We start from the raw sequence: 19,195 nt of genomic DNA, 5'->3' as shown, positions 1-19,195 counted from the left end.
AAGGCGGCATTCATTTGTGCCTTTCCTGTCCATATATTTCCACTCAAAATGGAAAAACCGAATGCATTCTACAGACTCTTAACAACTCACCATGCTTTTGCATTCTTGTGCTCCTTTGACCTTTTGGGTTGAGGCTCTTAACACGACCACTTATTTGCTTAATCGGTGGCCGTGTCGTGATACTGGTACCACCACGCCATTCGAGCTGCGGTATTTGGCATTCCTCCATCATATGAGCATCTATGTGTTTTTGGCTGCTTGTGCTTTCCAAATCTAACAACGACCTCAGTCCACAAGCTCTGTGCATGCGCTGGACCGTGTGTTTTCATCGGTTACCCAACCGACCACAAAGGGTACTGTTGCTTCAATTTGGCCACACAAGGTTATCACCTGACGACATGTTGTGTTCGATGAAACATAATTTCCATTTATTGTGGTTCTAACATTGTCTCCTACCCCTCCATCGTCGACATTGTCGTCCCCGCAACGTGTTCTGCATGAGTCATCCCTGGAGGATTTTGATGAACCTCTCCCGCAAGGTCGACGCCAGGACCCACTAGTTCCTCTTTCTACAGGTTTGGTGCCTCACCATGACTGGTCACCACCGACTACTGCTGAGTGTTGAGACAATGTCTGCTTCTCGGCCTCTTGTTGTGCCTTGGCCTGTTTATGCCACACCACCGCCTGCTGTGTCAACTCCTTGGGGAACTCCATTGTCATGTTCTCAAGGCTACGGTGACCACTAGTAGAAAAAAGCTCTATGCGTGTGGTAGTCTATAATTTTTTTACAGATGATTTTTTGTTATTGAACATCAGTAAAATAAAATTGTACGTTCGACCTAAAGAATCGCTAGTGAAAACATATTTTTAATGACGGTTTACTTAAGAAGAAATCATATTTTCGTTGAGGGTTTATTAAATAAACCGGAATTCCCGCTAGAGCAATGGCGGAGCCACAGCCCGGCGAGCCTGGGCACGTGCCCGGGCTCCGGCTCCGGCGCTCCTCTATTGGCTTCAACGCGAGTGACGCACGATCCCTGCCACCGGCGTCCTCGGTCTTTCCTCTGCACTGCGACCCACACCTCAGCGCCGCCGCCTTAGGCCTTTGAAAAACACCGTCGTGCGGGAACGGGACTGGAGCACCTGCTCCACCGGGCAACGGACGACAGTGCAACGGTGGAGTCCCGCATGACCGGGCTTTACATTTAAAGCTGGCTCTGTCACTGCGCTGGAGCGATTGTTCTGTTTCTGGCTGCTGTGCAAAGTTGTACTTGGGTGGGTAACTTCTACTGCAGGCCGGTCGGCTGCATGCTTCGCCTGATTGGATGACTGTATCCAGACGCGTAGGCTCGGGTGGCCCTGGCTGTCCCGATACGATAGTTTTTGCGTACGAGTGGATGCAACCAAATGACTATAAAATAACTTGTTTTGCATCCGCTCATGCAGCCTGCTTCTCCCTTGTGCAGGCAGTCAAACAGAAGCACAGACAGAGTTAACACATACGGTGGTTCAAGACGAGACGATGCGGGTAACAAACATACGGGCTGTGCTCTGTGAACTGCAGTCAGGCTGTGCATGCAGTGGTCTGGTTTTTGTTGGATCGATCCAGACATCGAGTGGCGCGCAGCAGGCCACAGTGTGCACCTCCCTCGGCTTCCCAGACGGATAATGAGCGTCGATCTCCTTCGTGCTGCCGTTGGTGAAGCCGCTCTTGTTTATGGCACTGTTTGGCAGATAGCAGATCGGTTAGGCAGGCACAGAGGCAGTGTGCGCGGCGCAACCAGCTAGCAGCCTCGTCTAGTGGTCTGCTGCACCTGGACGCGCGACGGCCACCGTAGCACAGCACCTGTTTTCTTACAAATCCTTCCTCGCAAGTCGCATGCCACACTTACAAATACGCGCCTTCCAAACCGCCATGATTCACTCCGATTGCGCGCCAGATCAAGCTGCGAGTCGGCGGCCTCGATGATGCCGCCGCCGCCGTCCTCGTCGTCTTCGCCCTCGCAGGACGCCGGCAGCCCCAAGCGAGCCGCGGGGCGCAACAAGTTCCGGGAGACGCGGCACCCGGTGTTCCGCGGCGTGCGCCGGCGAGGCCGCGCGGGGGGCCGGTGGCGGTGGGTGTGCGAGGTCCGCGTTCCAGGCCGCCGCGGCTGCAGGCTCTGGCTCGGCACCTTCGCGGCCGCGGAGGCCGCCGCGCGCGCGCACGACGCCGCCATGCTCGCGCTCCGCGGCGGCGCCGCGCGCGCGCGGTGCCTCAACTTCCCGGACTCGGCCTGGCTGCTGGACGTGCCGGTGCTGCCGCTGCCCCACGGCGCAGCGCCCTGGGCCGACGTCCGCCGCGCCGTCGCGATAGCCGTCGAGGGGTTCTTCCGGGCGCGGCCAGCCGCCGAGGACGCCATGTCCGCCACCTCGGAGCCGTCGTCAGCGGCCACGGAGGCGGAGGCGGAGGCGTCCTCCTCCTCCGGGACCGACGGCGGCGCGCCGGAGGCCTCGCCGTTCGAGCTGGACATGCTGAGCGATATGGGCGCCGGCTTGTACTACGCGTGCTTAGCGCAGGGGCTGCTCGTGGAGCCTCCACCGTTAGACGCGCCGTGCCCCGACGACAGCGACTGTGGCCTCGCGCTCTGGTCCTACTGAAACCCATGTCGACCAACGCTTGTAGATTATCTATTCTTTCCTTTTGGGAAATGCGGATATTATAAATTCCACGAACTAGTACAATATTTCTCTGTTCACTTCGGAAATACTAGAAAGTTACCGAAATACTGTACGATGCGCATGCGACTGGCAGCAAGCCTTTTTTCCTTTTCTTTTCTGGAATGATGCAAATAGAACGTGTAGATGTTTTTAGTCCAGGAATGTTAAGCGCTAATAATTAATTTCAGTCACACTTTTCAACATAACCAAACTAAATGGTACAGTGCTGAGGGCTAACATTTATTTATTTATTTATTAAACTGATGCGGCTCGCTCGCCAGACGTAGCTTCCACGTCGACCTAAAATCGTGTGTCTGCTGCAGATATACATCTTGGCCGCACACGTGTCTTCTACCGCTATACATTGCCCTTGTCTTGCCTAGCTGCTGCTTTACCGTGGGTCCGGACCGTGCCGCTCGGAATTTCCCGCGAAAAAGGAAAACAAAAGCGTCAGCTGGCTCACCCAAGTTAAAAAGAAAAAAAAAACAATCACTTCGATCTTCAAGATGCTGCTCTGCTTTTGGCAAGCTCGTAGTGTAAATGTGTAATTACCTGATTGGCATAGCTAATGCCTTTGTGCAAAAACATATTGCACAACCTAAGAACGTTTACTATATACCTGTCTTAGCCTTTTGCTACTCCCCACACGGCCACACCTCCAACCAGGTGTTCGTACACTCCCAATGCTACCTTAAAGATATGTTTTATGTTTGCGTCAATCATACCTCTACAAATGAGTTTGGGTATAATATTATCCTAAACTATGGGAGATCCATTCTCCGAGTTTAGGGGGTACAATAGTTTCCTAAAAAAAATAAGAGTTCTTGCTAACCTTTCTCATCTTGGTCTTCTGCAGATGTCAACTTCTTATAGGCTCGTCCACCTCGGTGACGACCATGAACCGGTGTAGAGCAAGTGGCGCGCAACGAATAAGCTTGAAACGCGACCCAAACCAAATTCACGATGATTTATAGGCTCGTCCGTTATCCACACCGACGTAAGTATCAATCTCAACTTCGTATTCGAATCACAACGCACAGTAGATGCCCTCATGTCGAGGTCCCTGATGATCGTGCTAGCATGTTTCAGAAGTATGAAACTGAAACCTTTAGCCCCCCCCCCCCCCCCCCCCCCCCCCGACAGTGCGATAAAGGATACAATTCGCCCCATATTTCATAGAAGGACTTGATCCACTGTGTTACAGAAATGTTGCTTTTCCTAATATGGGGCTACAACTTTTCTACAAGGATGATCAGGTAAAACTCACAGGATTAAGGAAGGTCAAGGGCTTTAAACTCAGAGCAAAGCCACTGAAACCGAATTCCAGTAAAATGAACTCCACTTCCCTGGTCTGACAGCGCAGATTAGGGCACATTTTTTCTCCCAGTTCCAAGTGATTTCAGAGACATGACACTTGAGAAGAATTGTTCCCTTAATTTAGGTCTCCAAGTTTGCTATATTGGTCATGTTCCAAAAGCTCAAGGATTAGGAGCTACAAGGGTCCAAGGTCCACCTCGAACACACTGAATCCGAAGTTCTGGTAACTGCCAATTCCACCCTCCACTGCCCTTCACCTGCCCTCCACTGCCCACCGTCTGGCCTCATTCGTGCTTCCTCAATCAGTCACACCCCACGCCACGCTACCTTTTCCATTTCTGGTTACGAGAGGAACGTGCCCGATGGCTAACGCCAATTCCATCTGATTCTTTTTCTATATAAAATAAATATTTTTTTATAAAATAAATAACGTACGATTCCCTAGGTTTCGGGCGCGAATTCTGACTGCTGATTTGCCGGACTTGGTCGTAAAGATGGCGGGTTGATGGATGGATTGGTGGGGCTCGATCGTCCGTCCGTGTGTGTGTGTGTGCGCGATCGCCCTGCTGTTGTTGCAAGAGGCACTGGATCTGGTATTATTCTGGTTGTAGCAGCAGGTGCACGTGTTCAGTATTTTGTCACTGTCGCTGCTAGTCTCCGGTCAACGGGGCCACAAAATATAACGGTAATTAATCTGACCGGATACTCGCTCGTCTTCTATAGGTATAGTACGCCACCCCCCCCCCCCCCTCTTCTCTCAGATAATAGAGGTACTCTTGTGGAATAAACCTGGTTCTCTAGTGCCACCCGCGACAACCCCCCGTGTCAGATGGCGATTGGTACTGTTCGAGAACGCGCGTACGTGTCATCCTTTACCGACGCGGCCAGTGAGGGAGCTGGCTCGGTCAATGGAGCAATGCTGGTCAGCCCGAATAACAAACAGTTCCGGGGCGGCGCTCCCGGCCGGCACACGGCGCTGTCAGTGGTCGCCTCCGTTGCTCTCGATGGGTCGGTCCACGGCGCGGCCGTGCGTTTTTCTAGCGTAGCGCCCCCAGACAACCAGCCTCGCGCTTGCAGGCCGCAAACGCCACGTCCCTTTCCTTTTTCTTTTCCTTTTTTTTCCCGTACCTCTCGTAATGGCACCTTCACGTTGCGTCGCGGGACTATGTTGAAACAGTCAGCGTTGCTCTGCTCTGCTCTGCGCTGCTTGTGTAGACGCAACGCAGCTGCTGTCCCACTCAGACTAGAGAGAGAGAGAGGTCCCCGGCCGGCGGCAGCTTGTTTTGTCCGATTTTCCGTGGCTTTTCAGCGTGTCGATGGTTCACACAAACGTGTGGCTCCAGTTTGACGCGGAGCCAAGTAACCGCGCCGTAATTCTGTCGGCGGATACGATACGACTGGCATGAACAAACAGGACAGGACGGTCAGCGCCGGCACCCAATCAGAAAGGAGAGATCAGTCCTACCAATCTAATTAACCAGCCCGTCCATCGGCCCGTGAAACCACCCACAGAGGAGTGGACCGCGCACGGCGTTGTTTTTTTTTTGTACGATGGTTTTATTGCATCAGTTATTATTCCATTACAGTTTTCGTCGTTCGGTTAGAGTCATTCCGTTACTGTTCTAGTAGTTCTGTTATAGTTTGTCATTTCCACAACAATAATTTCGGTCACTAAGTTTCTTTTACAGGTTCCATCATTCCATTATAGTCTCGGTCTTCCACTCGTTCAGTCTTTCCGTTACAGTTTCAGTTATTCCATTGAAGTTTTACTCGTTCTGTTACAACCAGTTATAGTTTTCAGTCGTCCGAGGGCACAGGGGGTTCAACACGTGGCGAGTTTGGGGACGCACAGGCTAACGTGCGAGCTAACGTGCGACGAATAGCGCGTAGCGCGTTCGGTTGGCGTGTGGGACACATAAGATAATCGTGTGCGACGGATCGGTCCTTGGTTGGTCCAGATGATGGACCTCCGATCCAACCTTGGTAACCGATTTTTTTTTTGTATTTTAATCTTTTTTCTGATAAAAATTTATGTTTAGACCTCTGGATGACTTATTTCAAGTTTTGAACCCTTTACTCGGCGCCGAGCTAACACATCTCGGCGCCGAGCTATGACGTGGCTTCGGTGGCTAGGGTTGTCGTGGCGTCCTAGCTCGGTGCCACATATCTTGGCGTCGAGCTAGGAAGTCCTATAAATTGGTTGTTCTCCTGACCGAGAGTGCGCCCACCTCTTCTTTCTACTTTCTCACCATTTCAATCTTCTTAAAAACGACCAGATTCGCACCAGAATCGTTGTATTTGAGTTGGAAAACTTTGTAGACCAAGGTATGGTGTCTCACTGATTCGTTTGTTTTGTATATTGGGTCGTATTGTTTCGATTATTAGTTTTCATTGCTGCTCCTAAGATATATAGTTCATATGATGACTGCAGTTTATTAGATAGTTTGTGAAATACGTGTATGTATAACTTAAAATCATTTTTGCTATTTGCATATAGTTGTGCTAATATATAATCGTTTCTTATATGAAAGACATGTATCGGGAGGTGTTGTGGCAGAAGAGAGGTCGTCCTCGGGAGTTATATCCGGATGTATCTAGTAAGGATGCTCATGTTCCTCCTGATCTTCCCGTGCCTAATTGTGACTGTGGCAGACCGACTTGGGTATCTCAATCCAAACATCCAGCCATGGTTGCTCGCTGCTTCTACCTTTGTGGCAGTTTTAACGTATGTAGCTTATGAATTGTGTGTTATTATTGTTTACCAGATGTGTACTAATGCTTCGTTCCATTTTTGTAGGAGCATATGAGGTGTTTTTCCAATGGATCGATGGTCCTGATAATTTTGACCATCGATATCTTCTTTTTCACTAATTGTTTGTGCGAAAGGAGTAGCAATGAGCGAATTAAGCGTTGGGTGCCTCATCCCCCGAATCCTCCACCAATGACGATTGCGGAGAAGGCCGTAGAAACAGAAAGACGACTGGAGACGTCGCCTCGATGCGATTGTGGAGATCGTGCTGTCATCGACGAGAACACTGCGAAGTACTTCGTGTGACTGAACATTGATTATGTGAGTGCATAACAAATATCCAAAATTGTGTTATTTATCCAAAATACGGTTGGCGTAAATGTCATTTCTTAGAGTGGTTGTATGGTCCTATGTCCCATTGGCCAGAGCGGAGGCAAAGGAAAATAAAAAAATGAGTGGGCGAAAGAGCTGAAGTCTGATCCAGTACTCTGCAAATGTGGTATTGAAGCTAAGTATGGATTAGTTCCTTTTGAGCTTGGTGTTGTCTATTTTTGTGGACATATGGTAGATTATGATGAGGTTGGTATTTATTTTTTGTTTGCATCAGCTACAATGTTGCACCCGTACTTACTGTATTTTGTGTAGGAGACGAGGAAATGCAGTTGGGAGAGGTACGACGACAAAGAAGATGTGATGCATACAATAAAGTCCAAGAGACTAATGGGACATAAGATGCGTTGTGGATCTCAGCTCGTCGATTCATACATTAAATATCATAGACATGACATGCATAGGTTATCCCTCTCCACCAAAGCAAATGCCAAAGGAACCAATGTGTTGGCCGTGTCACATGAAATGACAATCAACAATGTGCCCTTATACTTCCCAAGCAAAAAAGTACCATCAATAGAGAGCACGAGACGACAATGCCTGAAGGCCTCTACGTACAGCGAGAAACACCAGAAAGCACGAAAGAAGATCTCTCTGCCATTCCTCCATTCGTTAGGTTTAGGGATGTACTCGTAATGCATGCCTGCGTTTTTTGCTTTCATTGCATCGAACAATGCTGGCAACTTCTCGTAACCCTCCTCCCAATCCCCGTATATCATCTTCCATGCTCGTTGATTTGCCCTCCATGCTTTCCCATACTTGATCTTGTAACCAAATAACTCCCAAGCCATGGTCATAATCGACTTCACCTTCAAGTTTGGCTGACACTTCAATGTCCCCAATAGCCTTTTCGCAATTAGGGTAGATGTCAACTGACGATGCTTAGGGCTCAGCTCTATCTGGGTACAAGTGTGTGGACCTACAATTTTTGTGATCTTAAACTTTCTAGTTTCTTTCTGCTTGCAGGCACATACCCTCCAATTACAATCCGACACCTCACACACAACTGTGTAGCGTCGCTCTGCATACGAGTGTCTCACCTTGAATGGCCTCTTGCGGTTCACGGAATATTCCTGTAGCCATCGTCTCAGTGTAGGCAAGTCCTTGAAAATTAAGCCTACCTTAATCTCAATGTTGTCGACGTTATCTGGAGCCTCTAGCAGTTCATCATCTCGTCCTTCTTCTTATGCACCATTGGAATGACTTAGACTGCTAAATTCATGTACTTCAGGGTCACGTTTCGAACACAAACGTCTGATGAGTTCAATTTCTTGCTCGGTCAATTCTTGAACCGGACGGTCATCATCAGAATCTAAGGCTCGTGCAGCCTCATATGGCTCCTCCTCATCCTCAATCTGAACATCAACACTATTTGAGGCCCTGCATATGTGGTCCATATTGGATGATACAGGCACGAGAAGATAAACAACATTATCTAGTTGTGGAACTCCTGCATCGCGTCGAAGGAGAAAATACTACATTAAAGTATAATCAAACGAATTAACAATGCATATGAATAGCGTGTTAAAGACACTTACTAGGATGATCCTGGGTCAATGGGATCTCCTAGGGGCACCATCAGATTCGATGCCCCAGAAACGCCACGAACTGGACGAGAAATATAAACCTCGTTCGGGGCTGATTGAGCATCCGGCACAACAACCACTTCTTCTGGAAGCTCAGGCAAAGGAGCTTCACAAGGAGATGCATTTGACATTTGTGGAGATAACCCGACTAGCTCATCGCAATGATCAAATGATAACTTTCGAACGACCACATCCAAACATGGAGGAACAATCGTCTTCATAACTTTAACATATTTCACCCAGTCATCTTCAGAGCCAATGGAGATCAGCCGTCGGAAAACTGTCCTAGATGCAACATGGGACAATAAACCCTCAATTGATATGCCAAGGTCATTTAAATTTCAACTAATGTCCTCACAAGCTCTAGCGAAAATTTAGCCAAAAGAGGGCCTTTCATCGAACATCACTGTCAGCTTCTTCATTCCATCAAACATCAATTATAGTGAATTACACTTACACATATAAATAAAACATGAATGATCATATGATTTCATTAGACTATGTATATTCTCATTATATAATCATGGACAAACATCAATGATAGTGAATTACACTTATACCTTCGGCTTGACAGAAGGCGAGAATCCAAGCGTGACGTGCGAGTGAATACATGCCAGCGTGAACAGTACGATGCTACTGTTCATCTATTTATAGGCACAAGACGCAGCCTAGGTAAAAATACATCCAAGCCCTTGACATTTGTTATTGACTTAAGGATAATCTATCGAGGACTAGATAGCCTTTTCCCCTTTAAGTCGGTTTCATTTTCCACCGCTAAGCCGAAGCTTCTCCACACGTAGCTTCGGAGCTGGTTCATCCTTCTCCCAGACCGCGCTTTTTATATCATGTACAGCTTCATCACAAGGCCGAAGGTCCTTGTGAATATATTATACTTGAAAAACATGTTAGTCGTGTTTTTGAGGACCTTCGGAAGATGAAGGCCCCCAACACCTGGTAATAGTTATAAGTAAAATAAGTTTGTTAATGTTATCTTCTAATTTATTATTTCTAAATAGGTGCCAATAGTACCTGAAATCTAGTAAAGTTGTCGCTCTAAATGGAACCGGTTAATGGACCGACTTAATCCTAGAATCAATATGGTTTTCTCGAGATGAAGTGACAAAAGAATATAAGTGTCGGAGAGGAAATCTCCCCGGCCGGGTGGCGGATTGCACCCGCCCTAAATCCTAAAGAGAGGAGGGGCCTAAGCGTTTTGCTTGCTACGAGACTGGTGGATGAACACACGAGAGCACACGAGGGTTTAGAGTGGTTCGGGCCGCCGGGGCGTAACACCCTACTCCACTGTGTAATGTATTGTGAGTCTGAGCTTGGATCTGTGTTGTAACGTCGCATGCCTCCCCTTTTATAGCTGAAGGGGGGCATGCACAAAGGGACTGGGCCCCGACATGTGGGCCCAGGGACAAAATGTATATATATAACACTTGAGGCTTCTAATGTTCGCTGCTGGGGCAATCTTCCCATGCCCTGACGCTGGAGATCTACGCGTCCTTCGGTGTGCTGGGGAAGCTTCTTGTAGAAGGGATAACACAGTGCGCTGCCTGGCACGGGCGCACTGATCGCCAGCAGACCTAGCAGGCGCGCCGCCTGCTGGATGACCTTGACACCGCCTGCCAGTGGATGGGACGGGACGCATTAAATGCTGAGAGGGCACATCGCCCGTTAGCGCAGTGGCAGGCGGCGCGTCCTCTCCTCAATAAATGCAGGGGCTGCACGACTTTACGTCAGGCTCGGCCCGATGGCTTATGTCGTGGGCCACAAGCAGCGGGTCTCCGCCTGAGCGGGAAGTGAAGGGAAAGGCCTGGACACGTGTCAGCACCGGACCCCTACTCACGCCAGGGTCCTCCTCGTCCCGGGACCTTGCTGAGGTTCGGACCTTACTCGGAGGCCTCGGACTCATGCGTATAGGGGTCCAGTGTCCTTCTGTGGAGGTACGGATCCCACGATACACACTGGGATGTGTTGTCTTTCCTTGCCACGTGTGCCCTTTGGCCTGCCCATGCGGTGGGGTCTGGCGCCGTCCTCCGCGTGGCCTGGGGACGTTGCACGGGTGCAGCGTCTTTATGCTGTAGAAGAGGGTACCCCTGATTTAGGGTACCGACAGTGGCCCCCGGGCCCACCTCAAGAGGGGATACGATCCTGCTGGCGGGGCCAGAGTCTTATTGGTGGTTGGCCTGCTGCTCCTGTGCGCCTGTTGATGCAGTTGCTGCCGGCCCACCTATGGTCACGCCGACGGCCATGCCCGTTTTCACGGTTGACCACCTCGTGACTCTCGTACTTAGCGCGCACTGCCGGGCCATGCGCGGGGTGCCTCGAGTCGCTGCACTGGTTCTGAAAACTTATCTTTCCAGTTTTCTGCGATGGCCCCGAGGAGTCGTGACATTGGCGCGAGTGGCGGTGCGACTTTTCCGCACCCAGTGACCGGCGCATCGGTTGCATGACATGTGGGCCTGGGCCCCCATGTTGGACCGCCGGTTGCAGCGAAGCTGAGGGGGCTCATAACCGCGGGGCGGTTGTACGCTTCCCGTGTGGCGGTTCGACCTTTCGACCGCTGGTTTTGGCGAAGATGAGGGAGCGTTTAACCGCGGGGCGGTTGCATGCTCCTTTATGCAGTGGTTCACCTTCCTGACCGCTGGTTGCCCCGAGAATGAAGGGGTGCATAACTGTGGGGCAGTTGCACGCTCCCTGCATGGTGGTTCGCCTTCTTCGCGCTTCAGGTCAGTCAGCCTGACACGTGGGGCCTGGCCCCCGTGTCATATGGTAGGAACCTTGGAGTACGTCGGGGGAGATTTTGCCCGTGACGCTTCAGGGCACGAGTGGGGAGATCTGCCTATAAAAAGGGATCAATCTCCCGGGCAGTAACCATGCTTTGCTCCTCTCGCCTTCGTCGCGCCCTTCCGCCTTCTGGGCCTCCAGATGGGGTGCGCCGGTGTTTTCTGGAGAGGTCCGCGTCAGGGCCACCCCTCCGGCGACCTCGCCGCCGGAGAGCCCACGCCGGTGGCGGTGCCGGCGGTCTTGCCTTCTTCTTGCTGCTGTTTAGAGGAGCGCAACCTCGAGGAGGTTGGTGCTCTCCCACCATTGCTTGGCTTCAAGGATTTTCATCACGCAGCCCGGATGCAGTCCCCCGCCAATGGTCATCCAGAAGGATGACTACCAGCCTTGTGGTGGGGAGAAGCAAGCCGGGCTGCGGCCTCCCTCCTGCCATCAGCTTCAAGGATGTTCATCATCCTCGCTGGAGCGGAAGGCGCGTCAAGCCAGGGTTCTACCTCCCACATGGGCCAGCGGCCCGCTTCTCCCTCCAGCATTTGGGGGAGGTGAGGGGTTCACCAGCCACGCGAAGGAGGCGAACTTCGGCTACGCGAGGCCAGCCAGGTGCAGGCGCTGACAGCTGCCGCGTGCTTGGCTCTTGGCCTGGATGGCCCTGTCGCTGCCTCCTGCCGTTTGGTCGGGGCGTGGCTGTCCGTCCACCACACGGGCGACGGTCGCGTCGTGCGCGGCTCCGCCACATCCACGGCTTCTCCCGCACCGCCAGCCGTACGGGGGGACCGTCCAAGACGTCGTACGCTGCGAGAGTGGCAACAACTTTCTTGGATGGTCTTGTCCTCACTCCGTGGGAGGACGGGAGCGAGGACCTCTTGTGCGGAGGTGGTCGTGGTCGTCGGTGCTGAGGTGGTGGCTGCCACTGGTGAGTCTGCCCTTTGCAGAGGTTGTTGCCTCTGCTGCCGGGACCATCAGGGCCACCTGCCGCTGAGTCCCTGACTCTTTGGCTTTAATGGCCTCGTTGTCGCCCCCCGTAGGAGGACGAGGGCGAGGACCTTTCACAACGGCGCTCACCCTGAGGTGGTCACTGCTGCTGGCGTACCGCCCGGAGCGAAGGTCGTTGTCGCTGCTGATGCAGAGGTGGTCGCTATCGCCGGCGATCCGTCGATGCAGAGGTGGTCGCCGCCGCTGGTGAGGTAGCCCGGAGCCAGCTTCCAGCGCGACTCTTGTTGGTGCAGCGTAGTCCATTCCTGCAGAGATGGAGCTGGGTCCCGTTTGTAAGGGAATGTAATAACATTTGCTTGGGAGCAAAATGTAATAACATATGTGAGAGCACCTAGAGGGGGGGTGAATAGGTGATCCTGTAAAAACTTAAAACTTAAAGCCACAAACTTGATTAATTGTTAGCACAATGAAATCAAGTGGCTAAGGAGAGCTCTTGTGAACCAAAATTGACACAGTGAGAACAAGCACAAGAGACACAGAGATTTATCCCGTGGTTCGGCCAAGTACAACACTTGCCTAGTCCACGTTGTAGCGTCCCAATGGACCAGAGTTGCACCCAACTCCTTTCAAGTGATCCAATGATCAACTTGAATACCACGTTGTTCTTTTTCCTTTACTCTTCCCCGTTTGCGAGGAATATCCACAACTTGGATCCTCTCGCCCTTACAATGAGATGATCACAAAGAAGCACAGATGTAAGAGTGGGAAAAGCAACACACACAAGCCTCAAAGCACGAGCACAAACACGCACACAAGTCACAACTTGAGCTCTAAGATCACACACAGAGTTCTCGACTCAAGAGGAGCTCAAATTGCTATCACGACGAATCAAATGCGCTAGAGAGATGTCTTGGTGCTAAGAGATGATCAAAGAATGCTTTGTGTTCTCCTTCATGCGCCTAGGGGTCCCTTTTATAGCCCCAAGGCAGCTAGGAGCCGTTGAGAGCAATCCAGGAAGGCTATCCTTGCCTTCTGTCGACTGGTGCACCGGACACTGTCCGGTGCACCACCGGACACTGTCCGGTGCAGATCTCTTTCCTATTCTGGCGCAGCCGACCGTTGAAAAATTGGAGCCGTTGGCGCACCGGACAGTCCGGTGCCCCCATCAGACCGTTGGCCCGGCCACGCGTCACGCGCGGATTGCGTGGCCGACCGTTGGCTCACCGGACAGTTCGGTGCACCACCGGACAGTCCGGTGAATTATAGTCGTACGCCGCCGTCGAGTTCCCGAGAGCAGCCAGTTGACCAGCGCCAGCCTGGCGCACCGGACACTGTCCGGTGCACCACCGGACAGTCCGGTGCACCCAGACTGAGCAGAGTCTTGGCTGCTCGAGCCAAGTCTTTTCCATTTGTCTTTTCTCTAATTCTAGCACTTAGACAAATATGTTAGTACACAAAAACCAATGTACTAAGTCTAGAATCACACCTTTGTATTGATTTGCACTTTGTCCACCATTTGGCATAGATTAACACATAACCATTTGTGTTGGACACTTAATCACCAAAATACTTAGAAATGGCCCAAGGGCACATTTCCCTTTCAATCTCCCCTTTTTGGTGATTTATGCCAACACAACAAAAAGCAACATATAGAAGTGCAACATCAATGCAAATGAGAACAAGAATTTATTTTGATTCAAATTTGGCATATTTGGATCATTCTTTGCCACCACTTGGTTTGTCTTTGCAAATCAAACTCAATTTCCTATCTCTAAGTCAAATTCACTTGTTGAGGCATAGAGAAAGGTATTCCAAAAGAAATTGATCAGAGATTCAAAAACTCCCCTTTTTCCCATAATCAAACATTTTCCCCACAAGAGACCAACTTTTGACAAAAAGAGACACTTAGAGTATTTTGAGTATTTTGACAAAACAAAAGTTCTAACTCTACTATTTTCAAAATTCTCAAGTGGTAGCTGATCCATTTCTTGCTATGGCCTTAATTTCTCCCCCTTTGGCATCAAGCACCAAAACAAAATCATTTTTGGCCCTTAAACCCCATTGCCTCACCAAAAATCTTCAAATAAGAATAAAAGGCAATAAGAGTGTGGAGATGAACTTGGAGTAAGTTACCCTCTCATCGGAGTGCAGTGGAAGTCTTTCATGGTCCAAGTTCACATTTTCCTTTCAATCCACCTTTGAGACTAAATCAAGTAAACTCAAGCACACGGTTAGTCTCAAAGGGTCAAGTTGTAGCACATCTCCCCCTAAATATGTGCATCACTCACACATGGACTTTTGAGGTCCGGGGAGTGCTTGTACAACTTGAACACCATAAATAAACAACAATATGCATAAAGGAACATGATCAAAGGCATAAGACACATGTATGCTATAAGTCAATCCAAGTTCCGTGAATCTAAGACATTTAGCTCACTTCGCAGCCTGCAAAAGGTCTTCTCATCTAGAGGCTTGGTAAAGATATCGGCTAGCTGGTTCTCGGTGCTAACATAAAACACTTCGATATCTCCCTTTTGCTGGTGGTCTCTCAAAAAGTGATGCCGGATGTCTATGTGCTTTTGTGCGGCTGTGTTCAATAGGATTATCCGCCATGCGGATAGCACTCTCATTATCACATAGGAGTGGGACTTTGCTCAGATTGTAGCCAAAGTCTCGGAGGGTTTGCCTCATCCAAAGTAGTTGCGCGCAACCCTGTCCTGCGGCAACATACTCGGCCTCAGCGGTGGATAGGGTAACGGAAGTTTGTTTCTTAGAACTCCAAGACACCAGGGACCTTCCTAAGAATTGGCACGTCCCTGATGTACTCTTCCTATCAACCTTACATCCAACATAATCGGAGTCTGAATATCCAATTAAGTCAAAGGTCTACCCCTTTGGGTACCAGATCCCGAAGCGAGGCGTAGCGACTAAATATCTAAGAATTTGCTTCACGGCCACTAAGTGACACTCCCTTGGATCAGATTGAAATCTAGCACACATGCATACACTAAGCATAATTTCCGGTCTACTAGCACATAAGTAAAGCAAGGAACCTATCATAGACTGGTATGCTTTTTGATCAACGGACTTACCTCCTTTGTTGAGGTCGACGTGTCCGTCAGTTCCCATTGGAGTCTTTGCGGGCTTGGCGTCCTTCATCCCAAACCGCTTGATCAAGTCTTGCGTGTACTTCGTTTGGGAGATGAAAGTGCCGTCCTTGAGTTGCTTCACTTGGAACCCAAGGAAGTAGTTCAACTCGCCCATCATCGACATTTCAAACTTTTGAGTCATCACCCTGCTAAACTCTTCACAAGACTTTTGGTTAGTAGAACCAAATATTATGTCATCGACATAAATTTGGCACACAAATAAGTCACCATCACAAGTCTTAGTGAATAAAGTTGGATCGACTTTCCCAACCTTGAAAGCATTAGCAATTAAAAAGTCTCTAAGGCATCCATACCATGCTCTTGGGGCTTGCTTAAGTCCATAGAGCGCCTTAGAGAGCTTACACACGTGGTCGGGGTACCGTTCATCCTCAAAGCCAGAGGGTTGCTCTACGTACACCTCCTCCTTGATTGGCCCGTTGAGGAAAGCGCTCTTCACATCCATTTGGAACAACCTGAAAGAATGGTGAGCGGCATAGGCTAACAATATGCGAATTGACTCTAGCCTAGCCACAAGAGCAAAAGTCTCCTCAAAGTCCAAACCTGTGACTTGGGCATAACCTTTTGCCACAAGTCGTGCCTTGTTCCTTGTCACCACCCCGTGCTCATCCTGTTTGTTGCAGAACACCCACTTGGTTCCCACAACGTTTTGCTTGGGACGTGGCACCAGTGTCCAAACTTCATTTCTCTTGAAATTGTTGAGCTCCTCCTGCATGGCCAACACCCAGTCCGGATCTAGCAAGGCCTCTTCTACCCTGAAAGGCTCAATAGAAGAGACAAAAGAGTAATGCTCACAGAAATTAACTAATCTAGAGCGAGTAGTTACTCCCTTGCTAATATCACCCAATATCTGGTCGACGGGATGATTCCTTTGAATCGTCGCTCGAACTTGAGTTGGAGGGGCATGTTGTGCTTCTTCCTCTATAACATGATCATCTTGTGCTCCCCTTGATCACACGCCTCTTCTTGATGAACCTGTTCATCGTCTTGAGTTGGGGTTGCATCATTGTTGAGGAAGAAGGTTGATCTTGCTCCTTTTGTTCCTGTGGCCGCACATCTCCAATTGCCATGGTGCGTATTGCGGTTGTTGGAACGTCTTCTTCATCTACATCATCAAGATCGACAACTTGCTCTCTTGGAGAGCCATTAGTCTCATCAAATACAACATCGCTGGAGACTTCAACCAAACCCGATGATTTGTTGAAGACCCTATACGCCTTTGTATTTGAGTCATAACCTAACAAAAACCCTTCTACAACTTTGGGAGCAAACTTAGAATTTCTACCTTTCTTCACTAGAATATAACATTTGCTCCCAAATACACGAAAGTATGAAACATTGAGTTTGTTACCGGTTAGAAGCTCATACGAAGTCTTCTTGAGGAGGCGATGAAGGTAGACCCAGTTTATGGTGTGGCAAGCCGTGTTCACGGCTTCTCACCAAAACCTCTCGAGCGTCTTGAACTCTCCAAGCATCGTTCTCGCCATGTCGATGAGTGTCCTGTTCTTCCTCTCTACCACACCATTTTGTTGTGGTGTGTAGGGAGCGGAGAACTCGTGCTTGATTCCTTCCTCCTCAAGGTACTCCTCCACTTGAAGGTTCTTGAACTCGGACCCGTTGTCGCTCCTTATCTTCTTCACCTTGAGCTCAAACTCATTTTGAGCTCTCCTAAGGAAGCGCTTGAGGGTCCCTTGGGTTTCTGTTTTATCCTGCAAAAAGAATACCCAAGTGAAGTGGGAAAAATCATCAACTATAACAAGACCATACTTACTTCCTCCTATGCTTAGGTAGGCGACGGGTCCGAAGAGGTCCATATGAAGTAACTCCAGAGGGCTTGATGTGGTCATTACATTCTTGCTGTGATGATCACTTCACACCTGTTTACCTGCTTGACAAGCTGCACAAGGTCTATCTTTTTCGAAAGTTACATTTGTTAGTCCTAACACATGTTCTCCCTTTAGAAGTTTGTGAAGGTTCTTCATCCCCACATGTGCTAGACGGCGATGCCACAGCCAGCCCATGCTAGTCTTAGCAATTAAACATGCATCTAGACCGGCCTCCTCCTTTGCAAAATCAACTAAATAGAGTTTGCCGTCTATTACACCCTTAAAAGCTAATGAACCATCACTCCTTCTAAAGACAAACACATCTACATTTGTAAATAAGCAATTATACCCCATATTACACAATTGACTAACGGACAACAAGTTATATCCGAGCGATTCTACTAAAAACACATTAGAAATGGAATGCTCGGATGAAATTGCTATTTTTCCTAGTCCTTTAACCTTGCCTTGGTTCCCATCACCGAATATGATTGAATCTTGGGAGTCCTTGTTCTTGACGTAGGAGGTGAACATCTTCTTCTCCCCCGTCATGTGGTTTGTGCATCCGCTGTCGATAATCCAGCTTGAGCCCCCGGATGCATAAACCTGCAAGGCAAATTTAGGCTTGGGTCTTAGGTACCCAACTCTTGTTGGGTCCTACAAGGTTAGTGACAATATCCTTAGGGACCCAAATGCAAGTTTTATCTCCCTTGCATTTTGCCCCTAATTTCCTAGCAATCACTTTCTTATCCTTTCTACAAATTGCAAATGAAGCATTGCAAGCATGATAAATTGTAGAAGGTTCATTATTTGCTTTCCTAGATACATGAACAACATTTTTCTAGGCATATCAAGAGCAATAGAAGAACTAGAAGCAGGCATAGCATATGAATCATAAGAATAATTCCTATAAGCATTTCTAGAGAGTTTTCTATCACTATAAATGAAAGCATGATTCTTTTGAACACTATTAGCCATAGGGGCCATCCCTTTCTCCTTGGCGGAGATGGGAGCCTTATGACTTGTTAAGTTCTTGGCTTCTCTCTTAAAGCCAAGCCCATCCTTAATTGAAGGGTGTCTACCAACATTGTAGGCATCCCTTGCAAATTTTAGTTTATCAAATTCATTTTTGCTAGTCTTAAGTTGGGCATTAAGACTAGCCACTTCACCATTTAGTTTTGCAATAGAAGTAAGGTGCTCAACGCATGCATCAACATTAAAGTCCTTACACCTATTGCAAATCATTACATGTTCTACACAAGAATTAGATCTATTTGCTACTTCTAGCTTAGCATTTAAATCATCATTAACACTTTTTAAACTAGAAATAGTCTCATGGCAAGTAGATAATTCACAAGAAAGCATTTCATTCCTTTTAACTTTTAAAGCAAGAGATTTTTTGGACATCTACAAATTTATCATGCTCTTCATACAAAAGATCCTCTTGCTTTTCTAACAATCTATTCTTGTCATTCAAAGCATCAATTAATTCATTGATTTTATCAATTTTAGTTCTATCTAAACCTTTGAATAAACTTGCATAGTCTATTTCATCATCGCTAGATTCATCATCACTTGAAGAAGCATATGTAATAGTATTCCTAGTGCATACCTTCTTTTCCTTTGCCATGAGGCAGGTGTGATGCTCGTTGGGGAAGAGGGATGATTTATTGAAGGCCGAGGCGGCAAGTCCTTCGTCGTCGGATGAAGAGCAATCCGAGTCCCATTCTTTGCCAAGGT

The 19,195-nt window shown here is 48.8% G+C and overlaps 1 protein-coding gene across 1 annotated transcript; it reads left to right on the top strand.

The window, feature by feature from the left end:
• Positions 1-1,698: 1,698 nt before the first annotated feature.
• Positions 1,699-2,853, top strand: LOC109945610 (dehydration-responsive element-binding protein 1I). Its single transcript, XM_020551928.3, has one exon. The coding sequence runs from the start codon at positions 1,966-1,968 to the stop codon at positions 2,635-2,637; it is 672 nt and encodes a 223-aa protein (XP_020407517.1). The 5' UTR covers positions 1,699-1,965; the 3' UTR covers positions 2,638-2,853.
• Positions 2,854-19,195: the final 16,342 nt, after the last annotated feature.

This window comes from Zea mays, chromosome 4 (assembly GCF_902167145.1).
Source record: "Zea mays cultivar B73 chromosome 4, Zm-B73-REFERENCE-NAM-5.0, whole genome shotgun sequence".
In the NCBI taxonomy this organism is placed as follows: Eukaryota; Viridiplantae; Streptophyta; class Magnoliopsida; order Poales; family Poaceae; genus Zea; species Zea mays.
This window is presented reverse-complemented; position numbering and strand designations above follow the sequence as displayed.

What these genes read in the sequence shown, in the direction of transcription:
- LOC109945610 (XM_020551928.3), top strand. Translation starts at nt 1,966, where the DNA reads ATGATGCCGCCGCCGCCGTCCTCGTCGTCTTCGCCCTCGCAGGACGCC.